Genomic DNA, 25,766 nt, shown 5'->3' with positions numbered 1-25,766 from the left:
TCTATCTGGTGCTGTTTCCTCAACTTGCAATCCCATTTCTTCTGTTTTCTGGCATCAGTCTATCTAAGACCAATGCAATGGTGCCTGCCCCGAAGAATGTTGCCCTCATCAGGCAACAGCAAGAACTTTCTACCTATATTGTCTCGCATGGCTACATATAAGATAGTCAAAAGAATCAAGTGATTTACTCAAGGAGCTTTTTCCCGAATGCATTTTTACAGTTCATGGCAGAGACAATCATCTTAAAAACAAAAACATCAAATTTTAAGACCTGGGCTTTTACAGAGATAAAAGATTTTTTTTCCTACTTCTAAAATCTTGGATTTGAGTAACAAAATTGAAGCTCCAAAGAAATAAAGGTATAATGTTTATTGCATAAGCAACAACTTTGGAAGACATGTGAAAATGCAAGTGATCAATGTTTCCTACAAGGAGAGCTTAAAGAAAGTCATCAGCCCTGGAAAAAGAGCTAAGTGTTAGTTATGGGTGTAGGTCGCCAAAAACGTACCTCACGTCCTGAATCCTGGGAACTCCAGATAAGGTTAGAAGGTTCCCATACAGGGAAGTTGTGCTTCATCCTCCAGCCGTAGCCTGGGGAGCCTGCCAGTTTCAAATAGAACTTTTGCCACAAACATGGAGCCCAAGCAGTAGAGGCTGAATGCCTAAGGATAATATGCACTATTTGTTGCTTACCAAATATCCACTCTCTTTTTCCTCCGTAACTTCCTTTTTTTTTTTTTTTTTTGAGTGAAGCAATGTATCAAACTATCACTGAGATTGAACTAGGAGTCACTGAATGGGACTTCCAAGAAAGCTCTTTAAAGGTGGAGGTCTCAGCTTAAAAGTGACCCTTTTCCCCTTTCCATTTATCCTTGCTGTTTCCTGGAACATGGATGTGATGGTTGGAGTTGCAGCAGCGATCTTAATTGCTAATTAACAAAGTTAGGAAAAGAAGCCACTCACCAAGGGTGGTAGAGCAAAAACACAGAAGGGTCTGTGATGACTCTGGAGAAACAATACCAGCCCCGGACTACCCGCCACTGGGGATCTTTTATATTAAGAGAAAAATACACCTCTTTTTTTGTTTGGGCTTCTATAACGGGTTTTCTGTTCTAAGCAGCTGAACCAAATCCTAAGTGATACACAGAAAAAGTATCTAGGGGTGTACCAGAGTGTATTTTCCAAAGGTCACACAGTATCTCCTGAGCTTTTAGATACTGTCTGAGTTCAAGTCAGAGATCAAATTCTGATTAGAAAAAGAGACAAGGGACTCGTAGGACACAGGAAGATCCAGATTCAGTGCTGCAAGAAGCAAATAACTTCTGGAAAACACCAGAATTCACCCAGTACAAAGCATAAATAATTAAGGAAGGGACAAGACTCTGCAGCAATTCATAATTTGGAGAGATAAAAGAACAGGGAAAAATAATAAGGAGAGATTATAGGTCCCAGAAGGGCTATAAAACATTGTACAATAAATGCTCTAGTAGGAACTATATACAGAGCACCCAATTTATAGAATGTAGTAAAAGAGGTTAGTGTGTGCCAAGAAGATGCAAAGAATGCAATAAACAAAATACTGCAAGCAATAACGTATCCACAGCCATAAAGAGAAGTGGTGCAGCCTGTAGAATAGATATTTTTGTTAGAGTTGTGAACATTGCTCCAAAACAAGATACCCTGAATTGCTCTTGAGAAACTAATAGTATCTTGGTTTCACATTAGTCAAAAATGAGCTCAGTTAATGTCTCTGTAAAGGCTAAATGTAATTGAAGGGTAATAAATAAAAGCAAAAGTAAAGTAACAGTATACTATGGTTGCTTTATATCTGCTATAGAGATACATAGTTATATTTGGGTATTAAAAATTGAGTGCTTCAGAAATGAGGTTACAAATTTGGTTCACAAACCCATTCTATCTTGTTCCAACACATAACGATAGGTACAGGAAGAAAAAAACTTTCACCTTGGAGGCAGTGTTGAAGAAAGTGTGATTCTATGGGCTTTCAAGGTAAACATTTTTAAATGCAACCCTTGCAGAAAAAAAAAAATCAATCAATCAATGGCTATTGTGCTGGAAGGCATAAAGAAACTTGAATAAAATATAGGGAAAGTGTGCATATCTTTTTCAGGATCACTGGGGGATAAAGTTACTATCAAACTTAACCTTAACTTAGATGTTTGCACAATCAGATTCCTGCCATAATGACCACAGACACCAGTACATCACCAAAGACCAGCACACTGTGGTGTTCACCACTTAAGTTCATGTGTTCCTGTCTAGAAGACATCATTCATGGTCAGAGTGAGTCTTATTGTGATAATGTTCTGCTCCTCTGAGAACTCATATATGATCACTCAGAAATCACACAACAGACACCCAGTTTCATATGGGAGGTTCCATTTAAAACTTAAGGTAGGGATGCCTGGGTGGCTCAGTCAGTTAACAGCTTCTGCCTTCAGCTCAGGTCATGATCCCAGGGGCCTGGGATTGAGACCCACGTTGGGCTCCCTGCTCAGCAGGGAGCCTGCTTCTCTCTCTCCCTCTACCCTCCCCACTCATGCTCTCTCTCTCTCAAATAAAGAAATAAAATCTTTAAAAAAAAAAGAAAAGAAAAGGTACCCTTTTTACATATATTTGTATAATAACATTGTATACAAAATATAAATAAGTATACACAAAATATATGCAATATACATTGTATGTAAGATATATTAGCATGTATATAAAAAGAAATATCAGTTATGTATGGCGGCAGATGGTACCTAGACTAATTGTGATGACTGTTTTTGCGATATATACAAATATTGAATCATTACGTTGTACACCTGAAACTAACTTAATTTTATATGCCGGTTATATCTCAATTTAAAAAAGAAATATCATTTGAGCCCTTGAGGAAGAAAGCTTATACTTTAAGGATTAAACTTTGAACACATGCAAAAAGAGGACTATAAGAGGTTCTGCTATTAGTACGACAACTTTAAAAGAAGTCACTGGTTCAGCATATGTCATAAGCAGGTGGGAGAGAGAAAACCAGGGGGATGTCAGAAGAGATTCTAGATAAGAACTGAGATACTCCCAGGCCATTCATGTCTAAGGAATTACCAAAGCCCTAGGAGAAAGGAACCCAAATCAATGCTATAACCACTTTAGATTTGTATATAAATGTGGTTTGTCATTATACTACTTAATTTCATCAATGACAAAGAGTATGCAGTTCATCTCTTAGTATAGGTTTAGTTCTTCTCAATAGAACATGGGTTTATCCTTACCAAGTTTAGAGTTGAAAAGAATTTCTTCAGGTGCCATTTAGCCCCTGTCAAGTTAAAAAACCAAACTATCCCCTAGACCAAGGGTATAGAAATCCTGCCACCCTGGGATGCTCTGCCCAAGCAGAGGGCCAGCCACCATCTCTAATACCTCAGCTCTTACAAAATTCACCAAGGTGTCACATTCCTTAGGAATTATTAACTTTATCTCAGTTGTTTAAAAATACATACACTAAATAAATAAATGTAACATTATTCAACCTTCTGGAGGGCAATTTGGCAGTATCTACTGACATTTCAAATGCATTTATTTAATCTTTGACCTGGTAATTCTATTCTCTTGACTTACTCTACATGTTCATGCACTGAAGCATTGTTTGCCAAGCAAGAGATTAGAAACCACCTACATGCCCATTGACAGAAAACTGGCTAAAATTTTCAGGATAAAGCCACAGTATAGAATACTATACAGCCATAAAAAAGGAATGGAATGGCCTTTATGAACTGATATGGAATGATTTAGAAAAAGTAAAAAATAAAAATAATGAAGTCACAGATGTGTCTATAGTGTGCTGCCATTCAGAAAACATATTTGCTTGTATATTTATAAAATGAATCTGGAAGAATAGGGGAAAATGGTAATTACTAGCTGGGAGATGGTAGTGATACAAAGACTTCATTTTATGTCTTTTATATTTGAACCCCTTATGTGCATTATCTATTTTAAAATTTTGAAAAGAAAGTATTTAGGAAACGATGTAACAACCTAAACAGTTTGCCTTATAAGTACAATTGTACAAACATAGAATAGGAGAGGAAATAAGCAGAAAATTGAGATGGAATTACAGACAATTAAAAATCTTTTTGCCAAGGTGCCTGTGTGTCTCAGTCAGTTAAGCATCTTCCTTCAGCTCAAGTCATGATTCCAGGGTCCCAGGATCGAGCCCCACATCAGGCTCCCCGCTCAGTGGGGTGTCTGCTTCTCTCCCTGGTCTTCCCCCTTCTCATGCTCTCTCTCTCTCTCTCACTCACTCGCCCTCAAATAAATAAATACAGCCTTTTAAAAAAACCTTTTTGCCAATATTTCTGTAACTCTAAATCATTAAAAACTGTTAAACTATTAAAAACTTAAAAATTAATGTAAAACAATGTTAATTTAAATACTGAAGGTGTTAGCCTAATTATACTTTTCCTTTTTTTCTTAAGATTTATTTATTTGGGGGGGAGGATTAGAGAGAGAGAGAAAACCTCCAGCAGATTACCTGCTGAGCGAGGAGCCTGATGCAAGTCTCGATCTCACAACTCTGAGATCATAACCTGATCTGAAATCAAGTTGGATGCTTAACCAACTGATATGCTTCTTCTTTTGTAAGAAAGATAAATAAAATGGATCCATTTTTAAGTGCTTCATTCTTGGGAAGAGAGAAGCAATGTCCTATATTCGTCTTTTTAAATTTTTAACTAAACTCATACCAATTCACAAGTATTTTATACTTGTTATTATGACCTATTAATTTTACTAATTGTACTACAGCCTAGAACAGTAGAGTCAGAAGGGTATTAACTTCATGTAGTCCATTAGATTCTTGTTTTTAGAAACTCATTTTCTCTTTTCTTGCTTTTCCCCCCTAAATTAATGGACTTAATCTTACCCAACTATTAGTCATTGTTAAGAAATAAATGATGATAAGACTATGTATACGTCTTATTCCATGTATGAGTTCAGTGTATAAGATGACAAACAAACACATGAGCTATGCAGTGAATATTAGCCGTGCAATCTATGAATCCCCTAGTCACTTAAGAATTGAAAGAATTAGAACTTGCAAAATGTACCTTTCTAAAAGAATAACATTCAAATACAGCCCTAAGAATAGTTGCTTTGAAGCTGGAAGGAAAATATTTAGTCTCTAACATTGTTTCTTTCTTGGCAGTTAACTCAACTATTTAACGTTAGGGTCTTTTGCTTTTCTTTTTTTTCCCCCCTAGATTATACCTAAATTCAATACTGAAGACAGCACTACTTAGCATTTCTGTGACCGAATCATATTTTCCAGATAAATGTATGCATGTCCTTCAATTACCTTATGAATTATTAGAACTTCAGAGATTGGTTTCAGAGTTTTTCTTGTATTTTAACATTATATTTTTTACTCGTTATTGTGATCAGATACAACTTTGCCCCTCTCTTGCTTGAAGAGATTTCAGGAAAATAATTTTAATAAATGTTGCATGCAATATATTTGCATAAACTGCCTTATGAATTTGAAATTCCAGAAGCTATCACTCTTTTAACCAAAATGCTGTAACCTGGATCTCAATATGTGCAAGAATTATTTAAGCCTAAATTGGTTTCAACATGAAACTTTATGTAAATAGCCTAAAGTAATTGTGAGTTCTGGAACTAGTGCCAAAACACTTCATAGCTGCAAAAAAAAAAAAAAAAAAAAAAAAAACTGTGGCTTTTCATCTGCTTATATGCACTTGACAACTTATACCAAAGAAGAACAGAATTTTAAATATTAAAGGTATTAAAAGTAATGAAGGCAAGGATGATTAAATATTTAGTGCTTTGAACTACACGTAAGTCACAGAATTCCTCATCCATAAAGTCATAATGTGGCTCCCTAGAGCAGGAAGAGAAACATGACTGATAGAGGAAACATACTACAGAGAAGGGACATTAATTCCTTAGAGCAGGAGTTGGCAAACTAAAGCCTGTGGACCAAACAGAGCTCACCACCTGTTTTTTATTTCTCTCTCGTAGAGAGAGAGAGCATGAGAGAGCATGGGGTAGGGGAGCAGAGGGAGAGGGAGAGAATCCCAAGCAGGCTCCACACTCAGCTCAGAGCCCAATGCAGGGCTCAGTCTCACGACCCTGAGATCATGACCTGAGCCAAAAATCAAGAGTCAGACACTTAACCGACTGAGCCACCCAGGCGCCCCTCACCACCTCTTTTTTAAATAAAGTTTTATTAGAACACCACACTCACTCATTCATGTATTGTCTATGACTGCTTTCATGCTACAGAGGCAGGGTTGAATAGTTGCAACAGAGATATTGGGCCTGTAAAGCCTAAAACACTCACTATCTGCCAAGCTCTACACACAAATTGGGCATCCTCCAAAGAAGGAGATAAGATGGAATAATCCTTGAAACCTCGGGTGTTGAAAAGCAAGTTACTAGCAGCACCCTTCTTTCCTTTCGTAGGAGAGAAAGGTTGTGTGGAGGCATATAATCCTGAATATGCCAGAAGATTCTGCTGTTCTGCTCATAATATTTTGGCATACTGGATAAGGAGTACTGTGACATTTTTTCTCATGAATATGGACTGGGTGTATAAATTATATAGTTGAAAGTGTATGTTTTACAAAAATTTATTTAGAGAAATATAGTATAGATAACTAGATGTAAAGATACAGAGCAGAGAAGGGAGACACAAGTACTGCATGGCATAAGCTGATGGCTGAGATAATGGCCAGAAAAATGATGTGAAATACCCAGTTAGAATCAATAAACAAGGCAAGCATCCTACAGAAGAGCTAACACAGCTGTGGAGGTATTGCACAGAAGCCCCCACCTTGCTAGAGGCTGGGATCAAGAGTCCACATTCCTGACAACTCCTTCATGTTTTGTCACACAAATACGAGGGAAGAAACACTTTTTAGAAAAAAAGGAATAGCTCATCAACTGCTCCATGTCTGGATTTCCCACAGCTCACCCTGGCCAGGCACTCATCTATCTGGGAATCCAGAAACCTACCCAGACCTTCACACCACCAGGCAAGCTCAGAGCATTGTGAGCTATACATTTACCCTCCCTCTTCATATCTCCTTTTTTGGTACCCGGGGGGAGATAAAAAATAATAAGTCACCTTTGAAATACCTCAGTATTCCTTTCAGTAAAATTGCCCTAGGGCGCAACTGTCTGCCATGGAGAACAAGATAAGAAACCTTAATTAAGGTTTGGAAATTCAAAGCCAACATATAGTTCTCTAATTCTTTCCCAGCGACTACCATAAAACGCATTGTTGTCTTATGATAAATTTTGTATTGTACTTGGCAGTTTCTAAAGCAGCTTTGCATTATTCTAATCTATTCAGTGTTGCATTAATGAGCACACCACTCTCCTCCAACACCAGATCAAGCCCTGTGACCTGCACTTTGCAGAGCGGGAAACACAGGCTTCACACTTTCAAGGAGACTCCCAAGATTGCACAATTCAGGACGAAATAAAAAAGTTATTTGACTTGTAATCCAGTGTTCTTTTGACTATGCCATGTGGCCTCCCAGAAGCCCAGAAAAACAAACTGCTAGAAACTGATGGTATGGACTGATTTATGGCCCCCTCAAATTCAGGTGTTGAAACCCTAACCCGCAATGTGACTGTATTCAGAGATGGGACCTAAAAGAGGTAATTAGGGTTAAATAAGGTCATATGTGTGGGGCCCTGAGATGATAGGACTAGTGCTCTTATAAGAAGAAACCCCAGACATCTCTGCCTCTCTCCACTATGTAAGGACACGTCACCAAGAAGGCAGTGGTCTATAAGCCAGGAAGAGAGCTTTCCCCAGGAACCACATCACTCAGCACCTTGATCTTGGACTTTCAGCCTCCAGAACTGCGAGATATGAATTTCTGTTGTTTAACAGTCTATTTTATTTTTGTTACGGCAACTTGAGCAGAATAAGATACACTACTAAAATTAACATTAAAGTGAGGAAAATTCTGGAAAAAGAAAAAACCCATAAAGTGTTTGCTTACTACAATGCAATCTATACTAGATAATATTTAAACTAATTTGAATTCAAAATACTGGCAAAATAAAAAAAGACCAGTGGTGAAATTTCTTCTTCTAATTGCTTTGAAACCATCCATTCAAGACACACAACCCTGAAGATAATGTTAAAATAGTGGATAGTGAGTTAAGTATCTGTAAAGCAGAGACACTGTAGGAGTTTAGCAGCTGGAGTACAAATGTTTAAGACATCTAAAGTTTCTAAACCAACTCTGGTGAGCTGTACTTAAGGGGGGAAAAAGCAGCCCCCCCCCCCCACGCCAGAGAGGGCCTGGCTCTATCAAGGAGGCCTTGGTGGGGACGCCTGGGTGGCTCAGTTGGTTAAGCAACTGTCTTCGGCTCAGGTCATGATCCTGGAGTCCTGGGATCCAGTGCCGCCTCGGGCTCCCCGCTCAGCAGGAAGTCTACTTCTCCCTCTGACCTCTCCCCTCTCATGCTCTCTCTCTCTCATTCTCTCTCTCAAATAAATAAATAAAAATCTTTAAAAAATATTAAATTAAAAAAAAAGAGGCTTTGGTGTTCTGCGGGGCATAAGCAATCATGGAACATCAACATCAAACAAGGTCACTCTGTGACCGTGATGGATCAGGACAAAAACAAGACAACTCCATGGTTGTGTCTGAATGTAGACAAAATATGAACATTGTCCAAACCATACAATACCTAACAAGAACATAGCCCTTTCCCGGCTATCACAAGCGACTCCCACTGCTCTACCAATTACTAAGAATTACTGGGGTACTCAATCATAGAATTGCCCCGCTTCCTGACAGCATCCAATCCAGAGCAAAGCCCTGCCTCCTTACACCCTCCGCATCTCAGGTAGCACAAGCCCAAATCCTTTTCACTCCTTTTTAGCCCCTGAGCGCCTCGCTGGGTTCCCAGTCTGTCCCAACAACAAGGAATACACCATCCTTGGTCTTACGGAACCATGGCACCACGTGCTCCACTACAGGTGCTCCTCGCAGTCTCTGGCTGGAGGGCGCTGACCAAGGACAGCTGCGATAACATGACCCCGACCCGCACCTCCCCTGGTTTGTGAGTCTCCAGAGAGCCCCTTGGTGAACAGATTTTTAAAACTAACAGAGCTTGGGATTCTCACATTATAATCCCACTGCCGAGTTTCTTTCTGTTTTTCCTTTTGTTTTAAAGTGAGACCGAAATCGGACTCAAACATACATCAAGGGAGTTAGTTCATCACATTTTGAATTTTAAAGAACCGTGAGGTTCCTCCCTACCCAACAACAGCTCTCTCTGTACTGGCTGTATTTCCCCTCCGAGATATGAAGCTACTTAATAAATTAAGGAACATCAAATGTGGTTTTTGTATTAATTGAAGACATTTGTCATTTTTTCTGCCCAGCACTCCTTCCCCACCTTCCGTCCCCCTTCTGGCTAACACAAATTTACTTCCCCACAGGCAGCTCCCTAAAGCTGTGTGGGTTGGGGTCACACACATGCGTGGACAGTAGGGGTGAACATGTGACCTTGCTCTGGCCAATCAGAGTACCTCCTTTCCACTTGCCATACTGATTGGTTCACGGAGGGCAGGTAATCCAGGCCCGGCCCGTCCTGGGACCGTTCTCCACTACTCTGGTAACGTGGCTGCTTCCGGCCCCTGCCCCACGTGCTAAGCTGGTAGCGTGCTCGTTTGTGGCTGCCGATGGCTAGCTCGGTTACCACATGGAAAGAAGTTGTTCATGAAGACAGAGATAGAGTTGACATCATTTGAGCCCCCAGATTCGGCACCCCTCCGTTTCCCAGTTATTTAAGTCAATAAATTAATTTTTTTTATCGTAAATTAGTTTGGGTAGAATCTACTCATTTGCAAACAAAAAAGAAATGACTGAATATAACTGCAAGTTTGCAAACTGACCCAAACCAATTTTTCTGTTCAGCACTACCAGGTTCTCTTACACATTGGTAGCGTCCTGCGTTTGGCGGTGGACATTGGCCATAGTCCTCACCCTCTCAAGTAAACTCGTAGCCATGAAAGCAAGTAAAGACAGGATTCTGGTAAACCTACATTGATTAGCAAGTAGACACAGAAGGTGTAAAAGAACCCGTTCTTGTATACCCAGGGAGGTCCACGCCATCTTCTGACGAGTGTCTTACGTGGAAGATCCAGTCCAAAGTGGTCACAGTGATATTAGGACAGCAAGAACAGCTCATTTTTAGGCAGAACGCTTTGTGAGTGAGGGGGCCAGGAAGAAACACCAACAGAGCTGTGGACTTGGTGTGCTGGGTGGCTGGGCTTCATGCAAGGCTCACAGTAGTTCCACCACTCATCTTCAACATCACTCATTTTATGATTGAAAAATTATTGTCATTATACTAACTTATTATATAAATTGTGATATAATTTATAATATCACTATGCTAACTTATGAATCCACCTCTGGACTATAAACTCCTGTCTGTTGTCATTCCAAAACTAACCATCTCCAAAGCGTGGGTTTCTGAAAAGGGGACTTTAAATGCTATCTAACCACCTCTCAGGCGCAGAATAAAACGAATTTAACATTTGAATACATCCCATTGTCCACAAAGAGAATATAACACACACCAAACCTTAATCTTACTGAAAAGCAAATAAATCCAACATCTTACGTAGAAAATTTTTCATCTAGTCTGAGCCTTTGAACATACCACAAAGACAGGATCGTTGGCAGCAGAATGTGGCAAAGCGCTTGTCCCATTCAAGAAGGAATGAACCAAGTTATGTAGGCTCATCACTTGAGAGTCCAGGATGCCATTTGCTTTATCAAACCCTTCCAGGGCATTCCTGAGAGAAAATCAGTCTGTCAGCGACAACAGTTACAATTGATAAACGTCTCTTTTTATTGTTTCCAGCCTAAATAACAGTCTTCTGACTTGAGATGGGGAAGCTCTATCATAGCTAATTAACTACAAATTAATCCCAACTTTAATGATGATCTTCTATCAGGGGAGGGAACTCTTAATCAATGCTCCTTCTGCACCTGCTCAGTTGGATTATACCTCTTTTATATACTGTATGACAATTCTATATCTTCATATCTGTCTCCCATGGCAGACTATGAAGTCCTAGAGGACACAGACTGTGTTTTCTCCAGATTTTTATTGCCAGAGCTCAGTACAATGCCCAGCACATGGTCCGTAATCAGAAATATTTTTTGAATTAACATATAATTTTATATTCCCATTCCTCAACTAAATAGACCTCCAGCTTGACTGTAACATATCCGGCATTCTAAATGCATCCCCAAATTCCACTTAACCTTGTTTTTTTCTCCTCCCCATTTTTAGGTAATTCAAATTGTCCCTATCCAAACTCAGTGATCCTCAAATTTAAGCATACATGGGAATCACTGGAGAGAAACACATATTTCATGCCCCACTTCAGAGTTTCTGATTCAGGAAGTGGGGGCTGAGTCTTCACAATTTGTGTTTCTAACCAGCTCCCAAGCTATCCCAGTTATGGTAGTCTGGGCCCCACACTTCGATAACCACTCCCTTAACTCAAATCTATAAAGTTTGCACTCCATTTCAATAGCATTTTTACTACCGTGAAAAACAAACGTATGCTCCTTTTCAAACAATCTTAAATGTCAGCCTTTATAGGACCTTTGCCACTACTCAGAGCTGTGTCCAACCCCCGCACAGACCCTGAGCTCTGCGGCACTGGGCACAACCTCTGCATTTTTCAGTTTACCCCACCTCCGCCCCAAATAACCCATCAGCTGTATAGTTTACACATAGGAAAGAGAGAATCTGGTTTGAGGGGAAGACCATGAATCTATCCACCATGTCTTTTTGGAGCCCCATTCATCTTTGCTTAAAATCTTATTTATAGCCATACTTATTTCCCACAACTCTTAAAGTCTTTTTAGATGGAGCGAATTATTAGTTGGCCTTTAAATTTCAAGTATTGTGGTGTCATTGCTGTGCCATTTGGTCTGTAATACTCCTCTGAGATCTCAGACTTCAATATTAAGGTCGGATACATTTAAAAGAAAAGAAAAAGAAAGCGCATGATACGTTTAAGAGAAAAGAAAAAGAAAGAGCATGAGCAAATATTTTTAAATTTAATTTTATTATGTTATGTTAATCACCATACATTACATCATTAGTTTCTGATGTAGTGTTCCATGATTCATTGTTTGCGTATAACACCCAGTGCCCATGTAGTACGTGCCCTCTTTAATACCCATCCCCAGGCTAACCCATCCCCCCACCCCCTTCCCCTCTAGAACCTTCAGTTTGTTTCTCAGAGTCCATAGTCTCTCATGGTTTGTCTCCCCCTCTGATTGCCCCCCTTCATTTTTCCCTTCCTACTATAGTCTTTTTTTATTTTTAACATATAATGTATTATTTGTTTCAGAGGTACAGGTCTGTGATTCAACAGTCTTACACAATTCACAGCACTCACCATAGCACATACCCTCCCCAGTGTCTATCACCCAGCCACCCCATCCCTCCCACCCCCCACCACTCCAGCAATACTCAGTTTGTTTCCTGAAATTAAGGATTCCTCATATCAGTGAGATCATATAATACATGTCTTTCTCTGATTGACTTATTTCACTTAACATAATACCCTCTAGTTCCATCCACGTCATTGCAAACAGCAAGATTTCGGGGTTTTTTTGATGGCTGCATAATATTCCTGTGTGTGTGTGTGTGTGTGTCTGTGTGTGTGTGTGTCTGTGTGTGTGTGTGTATACCACATCTTCTTTATCCATTCATCTGTTGATGGACATTGCTGCTATAAACATTGGGGTGCATGTACACCTTCAGATCTCTACATTTGTATCTTTGGGGTAAATACCTAGTAGTGCAATTGCTGGGTCATAGGGTAGCTCTATTTTCAATTTTTTGAGGAAACTCCACACTGTTTTCCAGAGTGGCTGCACCAGCTTGCATTCCCACCAACAGTGTAGGAGGGTTCCCCTTTCTCCGCATCCGCACCAACATCTGTCATGTCCTGACTTGTTAATTTTAACCATTCTGACTGGTGTGAGGTGGTATCTCATTGAGGTTTTGATTTGGATTTCCCTGATGCCGAGCGATGTTGAGCCCTTTTTCATGTGTCTGTTGGCCATTTGGATGTCTTCTTTGGAAAAATGTCGTTCATGTCTTCTGCCCATTTCTTGATTGGATTATTTGTTCTTTCAATTTCAGTTTCAGTTGAGTTTTGATAAGTTCTTTATAGATTTTGGATACTAGCCCTCTGTCTGATATGTCATTTGCAAATATCTTCTCCCATTCTGTCAGTTGTCTTTTGGTTTTGTTGACTGTTTCTTTTGCTGTGAAAAAGTCTTTTGTCTTGATGAAGTCCCAATAGTTCATTTTTGCCCTTGCTTCCCTTGCCTTCGGCGATGTTTCTAGGAAGAAGTTGCTGTGGCTGAGGTTGAAGAGGTTGCCGCCTGTGTTATTCTCTAGGATTTTGATGGACTCCTGTCTCACATTGAGGTTTTTCAACCACTTTGAGTCTATTTTTGTGTGTGGTGTAAGGAAATGGTCCAGTTTCATTCTTCTGCATGTGGCTGTCCAATTTTCCCAACACCATTTGTTGAAGAGACTGTCTTTTTTCCATTGGCCATTCTTTCCTTCTTTGTCGAAGATGAGTTGATCATAGAGTTGAGGGTCCATTTCTGGGCTCTGATTCTGTTCCATTGATCTATGTGTCTATTTTTGTGCCAGTACCATACTGTCTTGATGATGGCAGCTTTGTAATAGAGCTAGAAGTCCGGAATTGTGTGCCACCAGCTTTGCTTTTCTTTTTCAACATTCCTCTGGCTATTCGGGGTCTTTTCTGGTTCCATACAAATTTTAGGATTATTTGTTCCATTTCTTTGAAAAAAAGCTGACGGTATTTTGATAGGGATTGCAGTAAACATGTACATTGCTCTAGGTAGCATTGACATCTTCACAATATTTGTTCTTCCAATCCATGAGCATGGGATGTTTTTCCATTTCTTTGTGTCTTCCTCAATTTCTTTCATGAGTATTTTACAGTTTTCTGAGTACAGATTCTTTGCCTCTTTGGTTAGATTTATTCCTAGGTATCTTATGGTTTTGGGTGCAGTTGTAAATGGGTTCCATTCCTTAATTTATCTTTCCTCTGTCTTGTTGTTGGGGTATAGAAATGCTGTTTAATGAAGTACCCTGGTGGGGCGCCTGGGTGGCTCAGTCATTGAGCATCTGCCTTCAGCTCAGGTCATGATCCCAGGGTCTTGGGATCTAGCCCAGCATGGGGATCCCTGCTCCACAGGAAACCTGCTTCTCCCTCTCCCACTGCCCCTGCTTATGTTCCCTCTCTCTCTGGGTCTCTCTCTGTCAAATAAATAAATAAAATCTTTAAAAAAAATGAAGTACCCCGGTTCTGAACACTGTACCTATATAGGCCATAATTAGAAGTACAAAAGATGGTTTTGAATAGCCGTTAGAAAATATTAAAACTACACTATTCATTATAGTGGGTGGATGATGACTTTCCTAACACTGTTTCCTTGTTATCCTCACTTGTCAAGTCTTCTGCATTACTTAGCTTTGTACATGGCTCCCAACACCCAGATCTCCTTCCAGTTCATTACAACCACAGGCATGAAAACCTTAAAGTATTTTAAAATGCCAGTCTAACAGAGCTCAGAGCACCAACCTGAAGCTGAAGGTAGAGTTCTGGAAGAAAGGAGGGCTGTCAAACTTCTTGAGAGACAGACAATCTTGTATGTCTTTTAAAGTTGGCAATTTCTCACTGTTTAGTCCCACTTGATTTCTTCTTAACAGACCTTCATATGTCCCATTACAGAGGGTGACCCGGCGGTTATAGTCATCTAGGCTAAGGGTTGTAAGGAGAGTAAAAATGGAATGTTTTAATCTGTGGATATTATCATAACTTTGGGCCAAGCAAACCAATCAAAATCTTAGTCATGATAAAATCTTATTATAGTTACCCATCCCAACATGTTGGGGAGCACTATCCAGAGGGCTATAGGAAAAGCTTAGGGTGTAGAAGGGGGGAATCCCTGCTAGATTGGCCTACACCCCCGCAAACACATGCATGCCCAGACTAGGGGTGTGTTCAAGGAAGCTCGACAAAGACACTGGGCAGGAGAGCTAGAGCCCTTAGGTTAAAAACAGGAAGATTTGAAGGAAACAGATAAATAAAGGAAGGCAGGGGCACCTGGGTGGCTCAGTCAGTTGAGCATCTGCCTTTGGCTCAGGTCATGATCCCAGGATCCTGGGGTGGAGCCCCCATCTTGGGCCCCCTGCTCAACCGGGAGCCTGTTTCTCCCTCTCCCTTTGCCCCTCCCCCTGCTCATGCTCTCTCGCACTGTCTCTCGCAAATAAATAAATAAAACCTTTAATAAATGTATAAATAATAAAGGAAGGCAGAAGAACCTCTTGGGGAATCTTTTTTTGAGATGTGTGCTAGAAAAAAAGAAACAAATTTAAGGAATCACTGAGGATAGGATTCTCCATGGGCTACAGGCTGCTCATTTGCTTATGCTGTGTTCTTCAATACTTCAGAGATCATTCTCCCCCGCCCCATCCCCTGCCCCTCTCAGCTCACCATCGCCTGATGGTCTAGCTATACAGGACTGTTTCCAGAGACTTTTCCAGCTTCATACATGATGTTCCCTCCACCTAGGACACACTCACCACCCTCCCCTCCATCTGTTTGTGGTGTGTGCCTCTGCCTCTTAGAGAATTCCCCTGACTCTCTTCTTGGCTTTGCACTTACATCTATCATGATACGTTTCACATTGTATTGTAACTCGTTTACAAGCAATCTGCCTTTGGAAATATAAAACGATATCCAAAAGGGAAGCTATTTTATTCATCTTTGTATTGTCAGTACTATTACACTCCTTGGAATATGATCAGTACTTAAGAAATGTTTGGCTGAATGCAGAAACTAATTCTAATTTTAAAACAGTCGATCTAGAAAGGATAAGCCCATTCGATTCACAGGTGCGATTTCCAGACCTCTATTTTTTTTTTTTTTTTTTTTTTTTTTTTTTTTTAATAAGAGGGCTCAGGGCGCCTGGGTGGCTCAGTTGGTTAAGCAACTGCCTTCGGCTCAGGTCATGATCCTGGAGTCCCGGGATCGAGTCCCACATCGGACTCCCTGCTCGGCAGAGAGTCTGCTTCTCCCTCTGACCCTCTTCCCTCTCATGCTCTCTATCTCTCATCTCATTCTCTCTCTCTCAAATAAATAAAAATTTAAAAAAAAAATAAGAGGGCTCAGAATTTTTCAAAATCCCCCTTCCCTCAGGAAAATCATTTTCAGAAACATGTACAGAGAATCCAGCCTGCATTAGAAACAGAAATATAAAGTGCCTCTCCATCTCTCAGACTTAGGAAAATATGGTCTCTGGATTTCCAGTGCAGGTACGTATATACCATTACCTATCACAGATAATTTCCCAGCTGGAGAATCTTGAGTTCTGACTAATTAGAGTTGGGTCATCTTGTCTTGCAGCGCCAAGCAGCTGGTCTGTACACACGTCACAGTCGTTCCTCCCGGTGGCAAAGTTCCAGTAGGGCAAAGCAAAGGACTCATTGTCGATGAGTTGCTAAAAGCAAAGGGTGTGCCTAGTTATGTAACTCAATATATCAATATCAAATACAACAAGAAAGCACATAAAGCAAAGATTGATATGGGTCTTGACCAAATGCAAAATAAAAAATACCAAAGGCATAGTTTTGACCAACCTGGAGATCCCTTTCCAGCCACAGCAAATGGTACCGGTGCCAAGTAACAAAGGCGGGGCCTTGGTGTGAGAAGTCTATGGCCTTGTATGGGCGCCCTGGTCCTAAAGCAATTGGGAAACATATTAAAGATCATGGAATAGCATTTTTTTTTAATGTTAGTCCTTACATTAAATGTGGGATGTGTCTGCAGAGCCAGTAAGTCCAAGCTGTTCTCATCGGAAAAAAAAAAAAAATGGTTTTTGTCATTTATCTCTCTGAAAGCAAGAACAGCAACAACAAAACAATTTCAGAAGCAACTAGCACTTCTAGGATAAATTCTCCATCTCTCAAAAGTTTGATTGTCAACAGAGATCCAGACATATCTAGGTCGTTTTCAGCTTTGAGAGTCCCTGTCAAATGTTTAATTTTTAAGTAACATTTCATTAAGATGAAATAATGTTATCCAAAGGGCTAGATCATTAAGACCTCAATGAAATATATTTTCAAAGGATATTTTCAAACCTATTCCTCACAAATGCACACATTTACAAGGGAAGGATTAATTAATAATAAAACAACTTGGACTGCTTTTAGTCCTAATTCAGGCATTTATGTCACCAAAAAGAACTTTCATGGATTGTGCCTCTGCCCTCAGTCAGTTACAACCACCAGCTGACAAGCATGGTAGCCAAGACTAGAAGAGAGAAAAATACATTCAAACCAATTTGGCTGGCCACTGGAACCACCGATTTTAGTGAAAAGCTTTGGGCAATTTAATGACCCCCTTACTGCCCATTCCATCCTTCTTCCGCCTTCATAAAAGCTTTTGATGGTTATGTAGAAACTTTAGCTGGCTTTAGTTCTTTTTCAAAGTACCTATAATAACTTCAGAGAGCTGAACAGACACGAATATAAATTTAATTCCTAAGTATGACCAGAAACTATAGTCCTCTTTCCCTCTTGAGAGAAAACCCTCTCATAGAGCAAAAATTCCTCTGAGCGATGACAGGAAAACTATAAAGATTTATAGCCAGAAGAGCCTCCTTATCTATTGATAAAGACAGATGCTTACCTGAGAGGCAAGAGTTTTTAAGGACTCACACTGAGGAAAGACATGCTATCACTTCCTGATGGCTACACAGTCTTTTTTAAGTGTTTTAATTCAAAACAAAGCTTAATGTTCCCCAAACGAATGAATGAGGTGAAATCAAGCAATGGGGAACCAGTGATAAACACAAGGACAGAAAATTCCAGTGAGAATCTGACTATTCAAAGGGAGTTTGACATCTTCATTCACCCTGATCCCAACAAGGGACCCCAAAGGTGGGGATAACAGGTACAGCCAAAGAAAGCATCAGGAGTACACAGAATAGAACCAGGAATGGAGGCACATCCCCCTGGAGCGGGCTGACGTCTGTGGTGTTCACTGACTGAGAAATATCTGAGGGTGTAGCTGGTCCTACTAGATTAATGAAGTTCTTAACAAACAAGCTCCCAGTCCAAGTCTTAGGCTCTAGAAGGGCGGGGCACCATTTACCCAGGCATCCACTGTAATGGTTCAAAGGGTTAATTCAGGAGGAACTCTACATTGCTGGAGCAGCTTATGCTCTTCCTTGACAATACGACTCTGAAAAAACCCGAGGATCCCAACAGCAGTGCACCATATTACAGGCACCATGAATGATGACCAAAAGTCTAAAGACTAACACATGCGGGTTTAATGAGATATGCACTTTCCACACAAACACTCTAATTCTGCACAAAGAAGCTTCATGTGCTTTAGCACATGTTCCGTTAATTCCTCTAATTTGAGGAAAAATGTCAGAGAGGGCTTCCATGGCCAGATTTAGACATGTTTTCTTCTGGAATCAAAAGGAATTTGCCTCCGCTTCACCAACTCTTGCCTTTGAAGATTAATAGCTTCACAGAGGAGAGTTTAGACTTTGAACGCAAAATACCCACTACAGGAGAAAACATCTTCCCAAATGTCAACCGACGTACTGGTAAACTGTGCTCCATCCTAGCTTCAGGGAGCATTTGATAATCCTCTGACTTTCATAAGCCTAACCCTTCCTGAGGTTGCTCTCTTGTTAATTAACTTCCCTGAAATTACTTCCCCACCCATCCCCCCACATCCCCAAACTATAATAATATACCCTCTGCTGAGAAAAAAACCCACCTAATAATGTATCTCTAACAGAGTAATAATGGAGCCACACAAAGAAATCATAAATGCTGCAGTTGGCAATCTGTGGCTGGGTCCCGTTGGGCCCCAGCAGGCCGAGCCAGTGCTGGGTGGTGATCACGTAGTTGGGGTGTGTCGTGTTCTTTGCAAGGTCTAAGGCGTCCAGGAACTGCTCCCTCTCCTGAGCAGTCAAGGAATGGATATTTTTCCGAATTACCGGGGCTTTCCTCTGATTGCAGTCGTGACCGGTCCAGCCAAACTTGCAGACTCCACAGTTGTAGCCAGCAAAATGTCCTGGTTTATTTTTAAAAGGAAAAAAAACGGGGGGGGGGGGGGAGATGGAAGAGGGAGTCAGTTTATGTAGCTTGGAAGAAATTTCTGAATTTGAACTCTAGGATTAAAAGGAGGAAAAGATGAAAGTGTTTGCAAAAAGGCAAAGGAAGCCAATTTCCTTCCCTTACTCTCCTCTTGAAATGTTTGCATCTCCAAGTGAACAGAGTACTAGAGTTCCTTAGAAATATTCCCAGCAAAGAAACAATATGAAAGGGGTCACAAGCTGTTATGGGTGGACCGTGTCCCTTCAAAATTCTTATGTTGAAGTTCTAACCCCCAGTTCCTCAGTATATGACTGTATTTGGGGCTAAGGTCTTCAGAGAGGTAATTAACTTAAAACTGAGGTCATGAGGTGGCCCCCAATCCAATATGACTGGTGTCCTTACAAGAGGAGGAGATTTGGCCACTAGGCATTACAGATGGAAGACCATGTGAAGACCAAGGGACAAGGCAGCCACCAACAAAGCAGGAGAGAGGCCTCAGAAGAATCCAACCCAGCTGACACCTCGACCTGAGACTTTAGGCTTCCAGAACTGGAGGCAGAACGAGTTTCTCTTTCCTCCCCACAGCCCCACCCCCAGGGCTGCCCGCTGTCTTGGATGGGCTCGCTGCTGAGCCCTGCTATCCTGTGGCACACACAACAGGGCCCACACAGAGTGAGTGTGGCTCATTGACTTAGAGAAGGAAGAAGATATACACCCAGCTCCCGGTGGAACCACAATAAATAAGCTGATTTCCAGGAATTTAGGTGAAATCTAACATTACAAAAGCTGGTTTATTTCACAAAGGAGACAGCATTAAGACAAAAATCAATGGAGGCCGGTGGGTCATAAAGGTGAATTAGCTGCCACGGTATCACCAAGTGCAAATCATTGCAGGGCTCCCCGTCCACGGCACAAATGTCCCTGCTTTATCTACCCAGGGAAGGAGTACTAGTCATATGAACTAATAAGCATCTTCCTGATTAGCATTTAAAGTGGAAATTATTTCAGCTTGTCCTGGACTTTTCCCTTTTTAGTCTTGATTACTGCCTCTGGTATGACCAGCACCTCATTCCCTAGGTGGTGATAAGTTAGAGAGTAAACATTTAAATGTTATTGGAGCAAAAAGTTGAAGCAAAAGGGGATGGTAATGCTCATCTCCCAGGGGATTAGAGGAGTTACATAAAGCGTTAACATGGGAGACCAACTTTGCTCTCTTCCTCCTCCCCCTCCCTTCCTCCCCAAACCCCCTCCCCTTCCCCCATCCCCCTCCTCCCAGACCTTTTTCCTGGCTCTCACTTCAATCCACAGCACTTTTCCTTCATCATCTCCTTAAATTCCTCTTTGCCTGGGTTACCACTCCTGCTTTCTGCCTCACGATGGGTTGTCTACAAGGTCATCCGTGACTCAACATGTCAGGGTCAGATGCTAGTGCCCTGAGCTCCCCTGGTACCTCATATGCCCCCACCATTGGATATACCACACCAACAGTAATTATCTACTTGTCTCAGGTACAGGCAACTGGAAGGCAGTTACCCCACTGCCTAGGCCTGTGCTCGGCCTTATACAAAATGAATATTTGTTGCATGAATAAAAGAAATATAAAACCAAGTCACCACGATGTGCACTTTAAAAATCGTACACTTTTATTTGTAGTCATACCTCACCAGAGCTGAAATTTTTTTTGAAAATTAACTAAAAACAAAGAAGTATAAAACATGTGGTAGATAATCCAATAAACATAAAATTTCTTCTTCCTCTCTCTCCCTACCCTTGTGGATTAGAAGGAAAAGCAGGCCCTGTAAATAATTTTGATAAACTGTAAATACCAAAGCAGAGGTAAGCAAAAAATACTATGACCGTAGTAGAGAGAGGATCATTTGAATTTCTACAGGCAAAGAAAATTTTACAAGAGCATGAAACAAAAGGATCAGCATTTGTATTATGTAAACAAAAATGCACAGGCCTCCTTTTCTATTAACCCAATGGATTTTTTGATGGTTAAAGAAAATGTCATTAAAGATATGAGTAGGAAAAATTTTTCTTAAGGTAATTTATTTGGGTTCAATGCTCCTCAAAACATACAAAATATCCTACCCACCCTCACAGAGCTCAGTTATCTGTAGACTTCTTTGCTTTAACATCATATGAGAACATAAGTAAAAAATACTTAAACAGAAAAAATTCTACTAGCCCCAAGAATTAAACATGTTGTAGAATAGTTTCAGTTAAACATTAAAATTTACATTGATTACTAGAGTGAAGCTATTAAATAGAAATTATTTATAAATATTTATTGAGCAACCAACAAAGTACCAGATACTATACAAATGCTCCGGAGTTATTTTCCCCCAGGGAACCTACTAAAATTGTATATCTGTTTCAAAACACCTTTGATTAAAACATATCACCTTCTCTGGCAGCTTTTACAGGAATAGAATATTTTTGAGGAGTGAGTGAGAAAATGCATCCGAAGAATACTAAATGCCCAAACTTCCAGCTACTTACCTAGAGCCAGATGACTGAAGGTGAATATATAGCCACAGCTTTGCAATAGGAGAGTGAGTCTCTCCTTCGAAATGCTAAGGAATAGCACACTTCAATTTTATAATAATCAATTCAATACAATTCCACATTTAAATGCATAAAACTTGTCTTTGAATTTTGTTGAAATTGAGTAATTCCTAACTTACGCCATGAGTTTTAATACTCCTTCACTTCCTTTACCACAATTATTTTTGGTTGCTAGAAACAAAATGATCAATAGCTAATTATCTCCCTCATTTGTTTATTCAACAGATAATTTATTAACACCGACCGCCTAAAGGGCGGTCAAAACTCAGCATGCCTCTCTCTGTGCTCCCACTTGTTATGTTGGAAGAAGTTTCCATGCTTTGTAGCTTTGGACTTCACTCTTCCAAATCTGTCATAGTAGGATAAGAGTTCTACATCACAGAGTTCTCATGGAAAACAAGCCGGTTATCATATTAAGCACTTAGAACAGCATCTGGTACATAGTCAGTTCTATATTAAGTGTTATTATTACTAGATACCACATAGAAACAGTATTGTAAATATTTGTTTTCCTGCCTGTCTTCCTCATCCACGACACTGTGGACACCTTAAAAATTATATTGCGGGGGCGCCTGGGTGGTTTAGTCGTTAAGCGTCTGCCTTCGGCTCAGGTCACGATCCCAGGGTCCTGGGATCGAGCCCTGCATCGGGCTCCCTGCTCCGCGGGAAGCCTGCTTCTCCCTCTCCCACTCCCCCTGCCTGTGTTCCCTCTCTCGCTGTATCTCTCTCTGTCAAATAAATAAATAAATAAAATCTTTAAAAAAAATCATATTGCGTTTTTCCCCTTTGTACCTGAAGGGCCTAGCATCACTGGTGCTAAATAAATGTTAGTCGGGTAGATGATAAATGAATCAATGAATAATGGAATAAAAGGCATTAGGTACTAAAAGATACAGATAGACATAAGGCACAACGTCTTCATCCAGGGGATGAAGGACGTGTGTGCAATGAACCACCAACGCAAGTCAAACTGTGGGGAAAAGTGAAAACAGAGGAATAAACCAAGCACCACAGAAGACAAAAGACGATATGATTAATTCTGACTCAGAAGACCAGAGCTGCTTCACAATTATGTTGAGCAAAGACGTTTCTTTTTACAAAACCATACTTGCCCCTGAAAAGCAACGTAGAAGGTAAGAAGAAAGAATTGGAGAGGGGAAGGAGGCAAAATGGGGGGGAAGGGGATTAAGAAGTACAAAGTTCAAGTTACAAAATAAATAAGTCATGGGGTATAATGGACAACACGAGGGATACAGTCAACATTATTAGGTAGGAACTTTCAGTACGCAGTGTATACAAATGTCGGATCCCTGTGTTGTACATCTGAAACTAAGATAATAACACTTATCAATTATAACCCAATAAATTAAAAAAAAAACACACTTGTCTGCATGTGAGCTCACCTACGGCCCAGAAATGTAAAAAAAAAAAAAAAAAATTCCTTTTCCAGCATCTCTCCAAAACCTCTGCATTCGGGCCCCTTTTATGTTTAGAGCTTCTAAACATGGTCCAAAGAATTCATGAAAATGTTGCCGACAACAGAAAAGTGCAACAACGTGGAAACCCAGCACACAAAGTGCTTATTTCTCTAATTTAGATTCCCTGGTGGTTCCCTACATCAACTTAACCTGAGTTCATTTATTCCCCTACTCTACCAATAGCGGCAGCGAAAACTACAAGACGGGCCTCTTAGGAGAGATGGCATTTTCTTACTAGAAAATGGAGAGAGAAGGAAAACTAAAGGACCCCGAGATACCAATCTATCTACCATTGAGTATGTCCTTGGGCAAAAATTAAATTTAAAAAGACAAAGTCGTAAACCTACTTAGGACTGGGAGAGCAATGGAAAAGAGAGTGAGAACCAAGCCAGCACGTTCCTACATGAACTGTATCAGCTTAACCTCAGAAGGCTATTAGACTAAATAAGCTTAAAGACCACCGATTAGTGAATTTACAAGGAGCTCTAAATAGCCTATTCCTTTTAATTAGAGATTCTATTATTTTAATAACAATACTTTATACTCACAGAGAGCCTTTCATCTACAGAGCTCAAAAAGATTTTACAAGTGCGGTTTCATCATTATCCCCATTTCAGAGATTGGAAAAACGGAGGCGCTTAGTCACTTGTACAAACAAGCAGTTCTTTGACAACTGTTCAAAAACGATTTGGTGTGCATGTTTTCCAAAAGTCCAAGAACACAGCTGCAACTGGTATGTTCTCAGAAATGCCAATTGGCTAGTGAGATGTGTAAGGTGAAGAGCTAATGCCAAGTCTCCCGAAATTCAGCTCTTCCTGACAATTAAGGTTGGTGGGTTTTGGGTTCCAATTTATCCCTAGAGATAATAGAGAATAGAGAACTTCTCTCTAGAGGATTTGAGCACATCATTTAGGGGGTTTCCCCTCCAGAGTTTGTTTTTATCTCTTTGTTAGGCTAATATCTTTTACCAGCTTCAAGCTCATGAAGACAATGGGGTATTTTATTTTATTTTATTTTATTTTATTTTATTTTATTTTATTTTATTTTATTGTGGTAAGAACATTTAACACATTTTTAAGAGTATAATACATTATTGCTGACTCTAGGTGCAATGTTGTACAGTAGCTCTCTTAAGCTTACTCATCTTGCCTAACTGAAACTTTATGTGCACTGATTACTACCTCTCTACGTCTCACTCCCCTGGCCCCTGGTAACTAGCATTCCATGCTTTGATTCTATGAATTTGACTTTAGATAGCTCATATAAGTAGAATCATGCCTTATTTGTCTTTCTGTGACTGACTTATTTCCTTAGTATAATACCCCTTAGGTTCATCCATGTTGTCACATACTGCACGATTTCCTTCTCTTCTTTAAGGCTGAATAGAGTTCAGTTGGATGTATATACCACTTGGCTAAAATGTGGAGAAATTGGAATCCCTCTGCACTGTTGGTGGAAATGCAAAATGGCACAGCCACAATGGAAAAACACAGTATGGAGCTTCCTCAAAAATTAAAAATAGAACTGCCATATGATCTCACAATTCCATTTCTGGATATTTGTCCAAAAGAATTGAAATCAGAATCTCATAGAGATATTAGCATTCCCATGTTTATTGCAGCACTATTCCCAATAGCCAAGATGTGGAAACAATCTAAATGTCCATTGACAGGTAAATGGTCTGTTTATTTTTCCACTGCATTAACAAAGTTCAGGGTCACCAATAGTCTGCTTTCCAGAAGCTAAACTAGATCTCTTCCCTAATAAATTTTGGGTGACCTAGAAGAATCCCAGGAGTCCTATTTGCAAAAAATTATGAGGATAACAGACAGGAGGGCTTTTGGGTTCAGGTTTTGGGATCAGGTTGAAATTCTGAAGACTGCTTCCCAAACCATGAAAAGCTACCCTTGGAAGGCAAGCAACGCACCCTTTGGGGGAGAATAAGCTGAATGAAGGTCCTATGTCTTGCTTTGGGACACATGACACATCATAGAATGGTGATTACTGTTTATACTAAGTTGGTTTCCAGCTCAGCCACTAGGACTTGGTCTGATGCCCTGAGACTCAAAGAATAAGACCATTTAGCCAACATAAGGGGAGCCATCCAGAGTTGGTATGGAAAGAGCTATGGTCCTGAATGAGTCTACACAGATCAAATCATGGAGGAGGGGAGGAGAGCCATAGGCTAGTAGTTGGTCTCAGGAGCAGCCAAGGCCTTGACAATGGCTGGGAATGGAGACCATACACACTGAGAAAGCTCTGTTCCTTGGACTGACCTACAGACATGTGATGTCCTTAACAGTCCAGACTCACAGGCCAAACCCTCTTTCTGACCCACTGTCTCCTAGGTATATGTTTATCCTCCTCAGAACAGGGGATCCCTTTTTATGTTAGGAAGTGGATCACTGTGCCCCTAACTTCCTGTCACTTCTGGAGGAATATTTATAGGTCTACCTCCTGGAA

The 25,766-nt window shown here is 40.4% G+C and overlaps 1 protein-coding gene across 1 annotated transcript in view; it reads right to left on the bottom strand.

The window, feature by feature from the left end:
- Positions 1–25,766, bottom strand: part of DCT (dopachrome tautomerase) — a 34,556-nt gene that overhangs the window by 6,890 nt on the left and 1,900 nt on the right. The window contains exons 2-6 of the mRNA XM_025875267.2: positions 18,932–19,231; positions 16,774–16,874; positions 16,468–16,634; positions 14,714–14,893; positions 10,720–10,855 (exon numbers count right to left, since the gene is read on the bottom strand). Of these exons, the coding sequence (XP_025731052.1) occupies positions 10,720–10,855; positions 14,714–14,893; positions 16,468–16,634; positions 16,774–16,874; positions 18,932–19,231 (884 nt within the window). The remainder of the gene's footprint in view (positions 1–10,719; positions 10,856–14,713; positions 14,894–16,467; positions 16,635–16,773; positions 16,875–18,931; positions 19,232–25,766) is intronic.

The sequence above is a fragment of the Callorhinus ursinus genome, unplaced genomic scaffold (assembly GCF_003265705.2).
Source record: "Callorhinus ursinus isolate GAN/ISIS: 27379988/994484 unplaced genomic scaffold, GSC_fseal_2.0 scaffold7, whole genome shotgun sequence".
Classification (NCBI taxonomy): Eukaryota; Metazoa; Chordata; class Mammalia; order Carnivora; family Otariidae; genus Callorhinus; species Callorhinus ursinus.
This window is presented reverse-complemented; position numbering and strand designations above follow the sequence as displayed.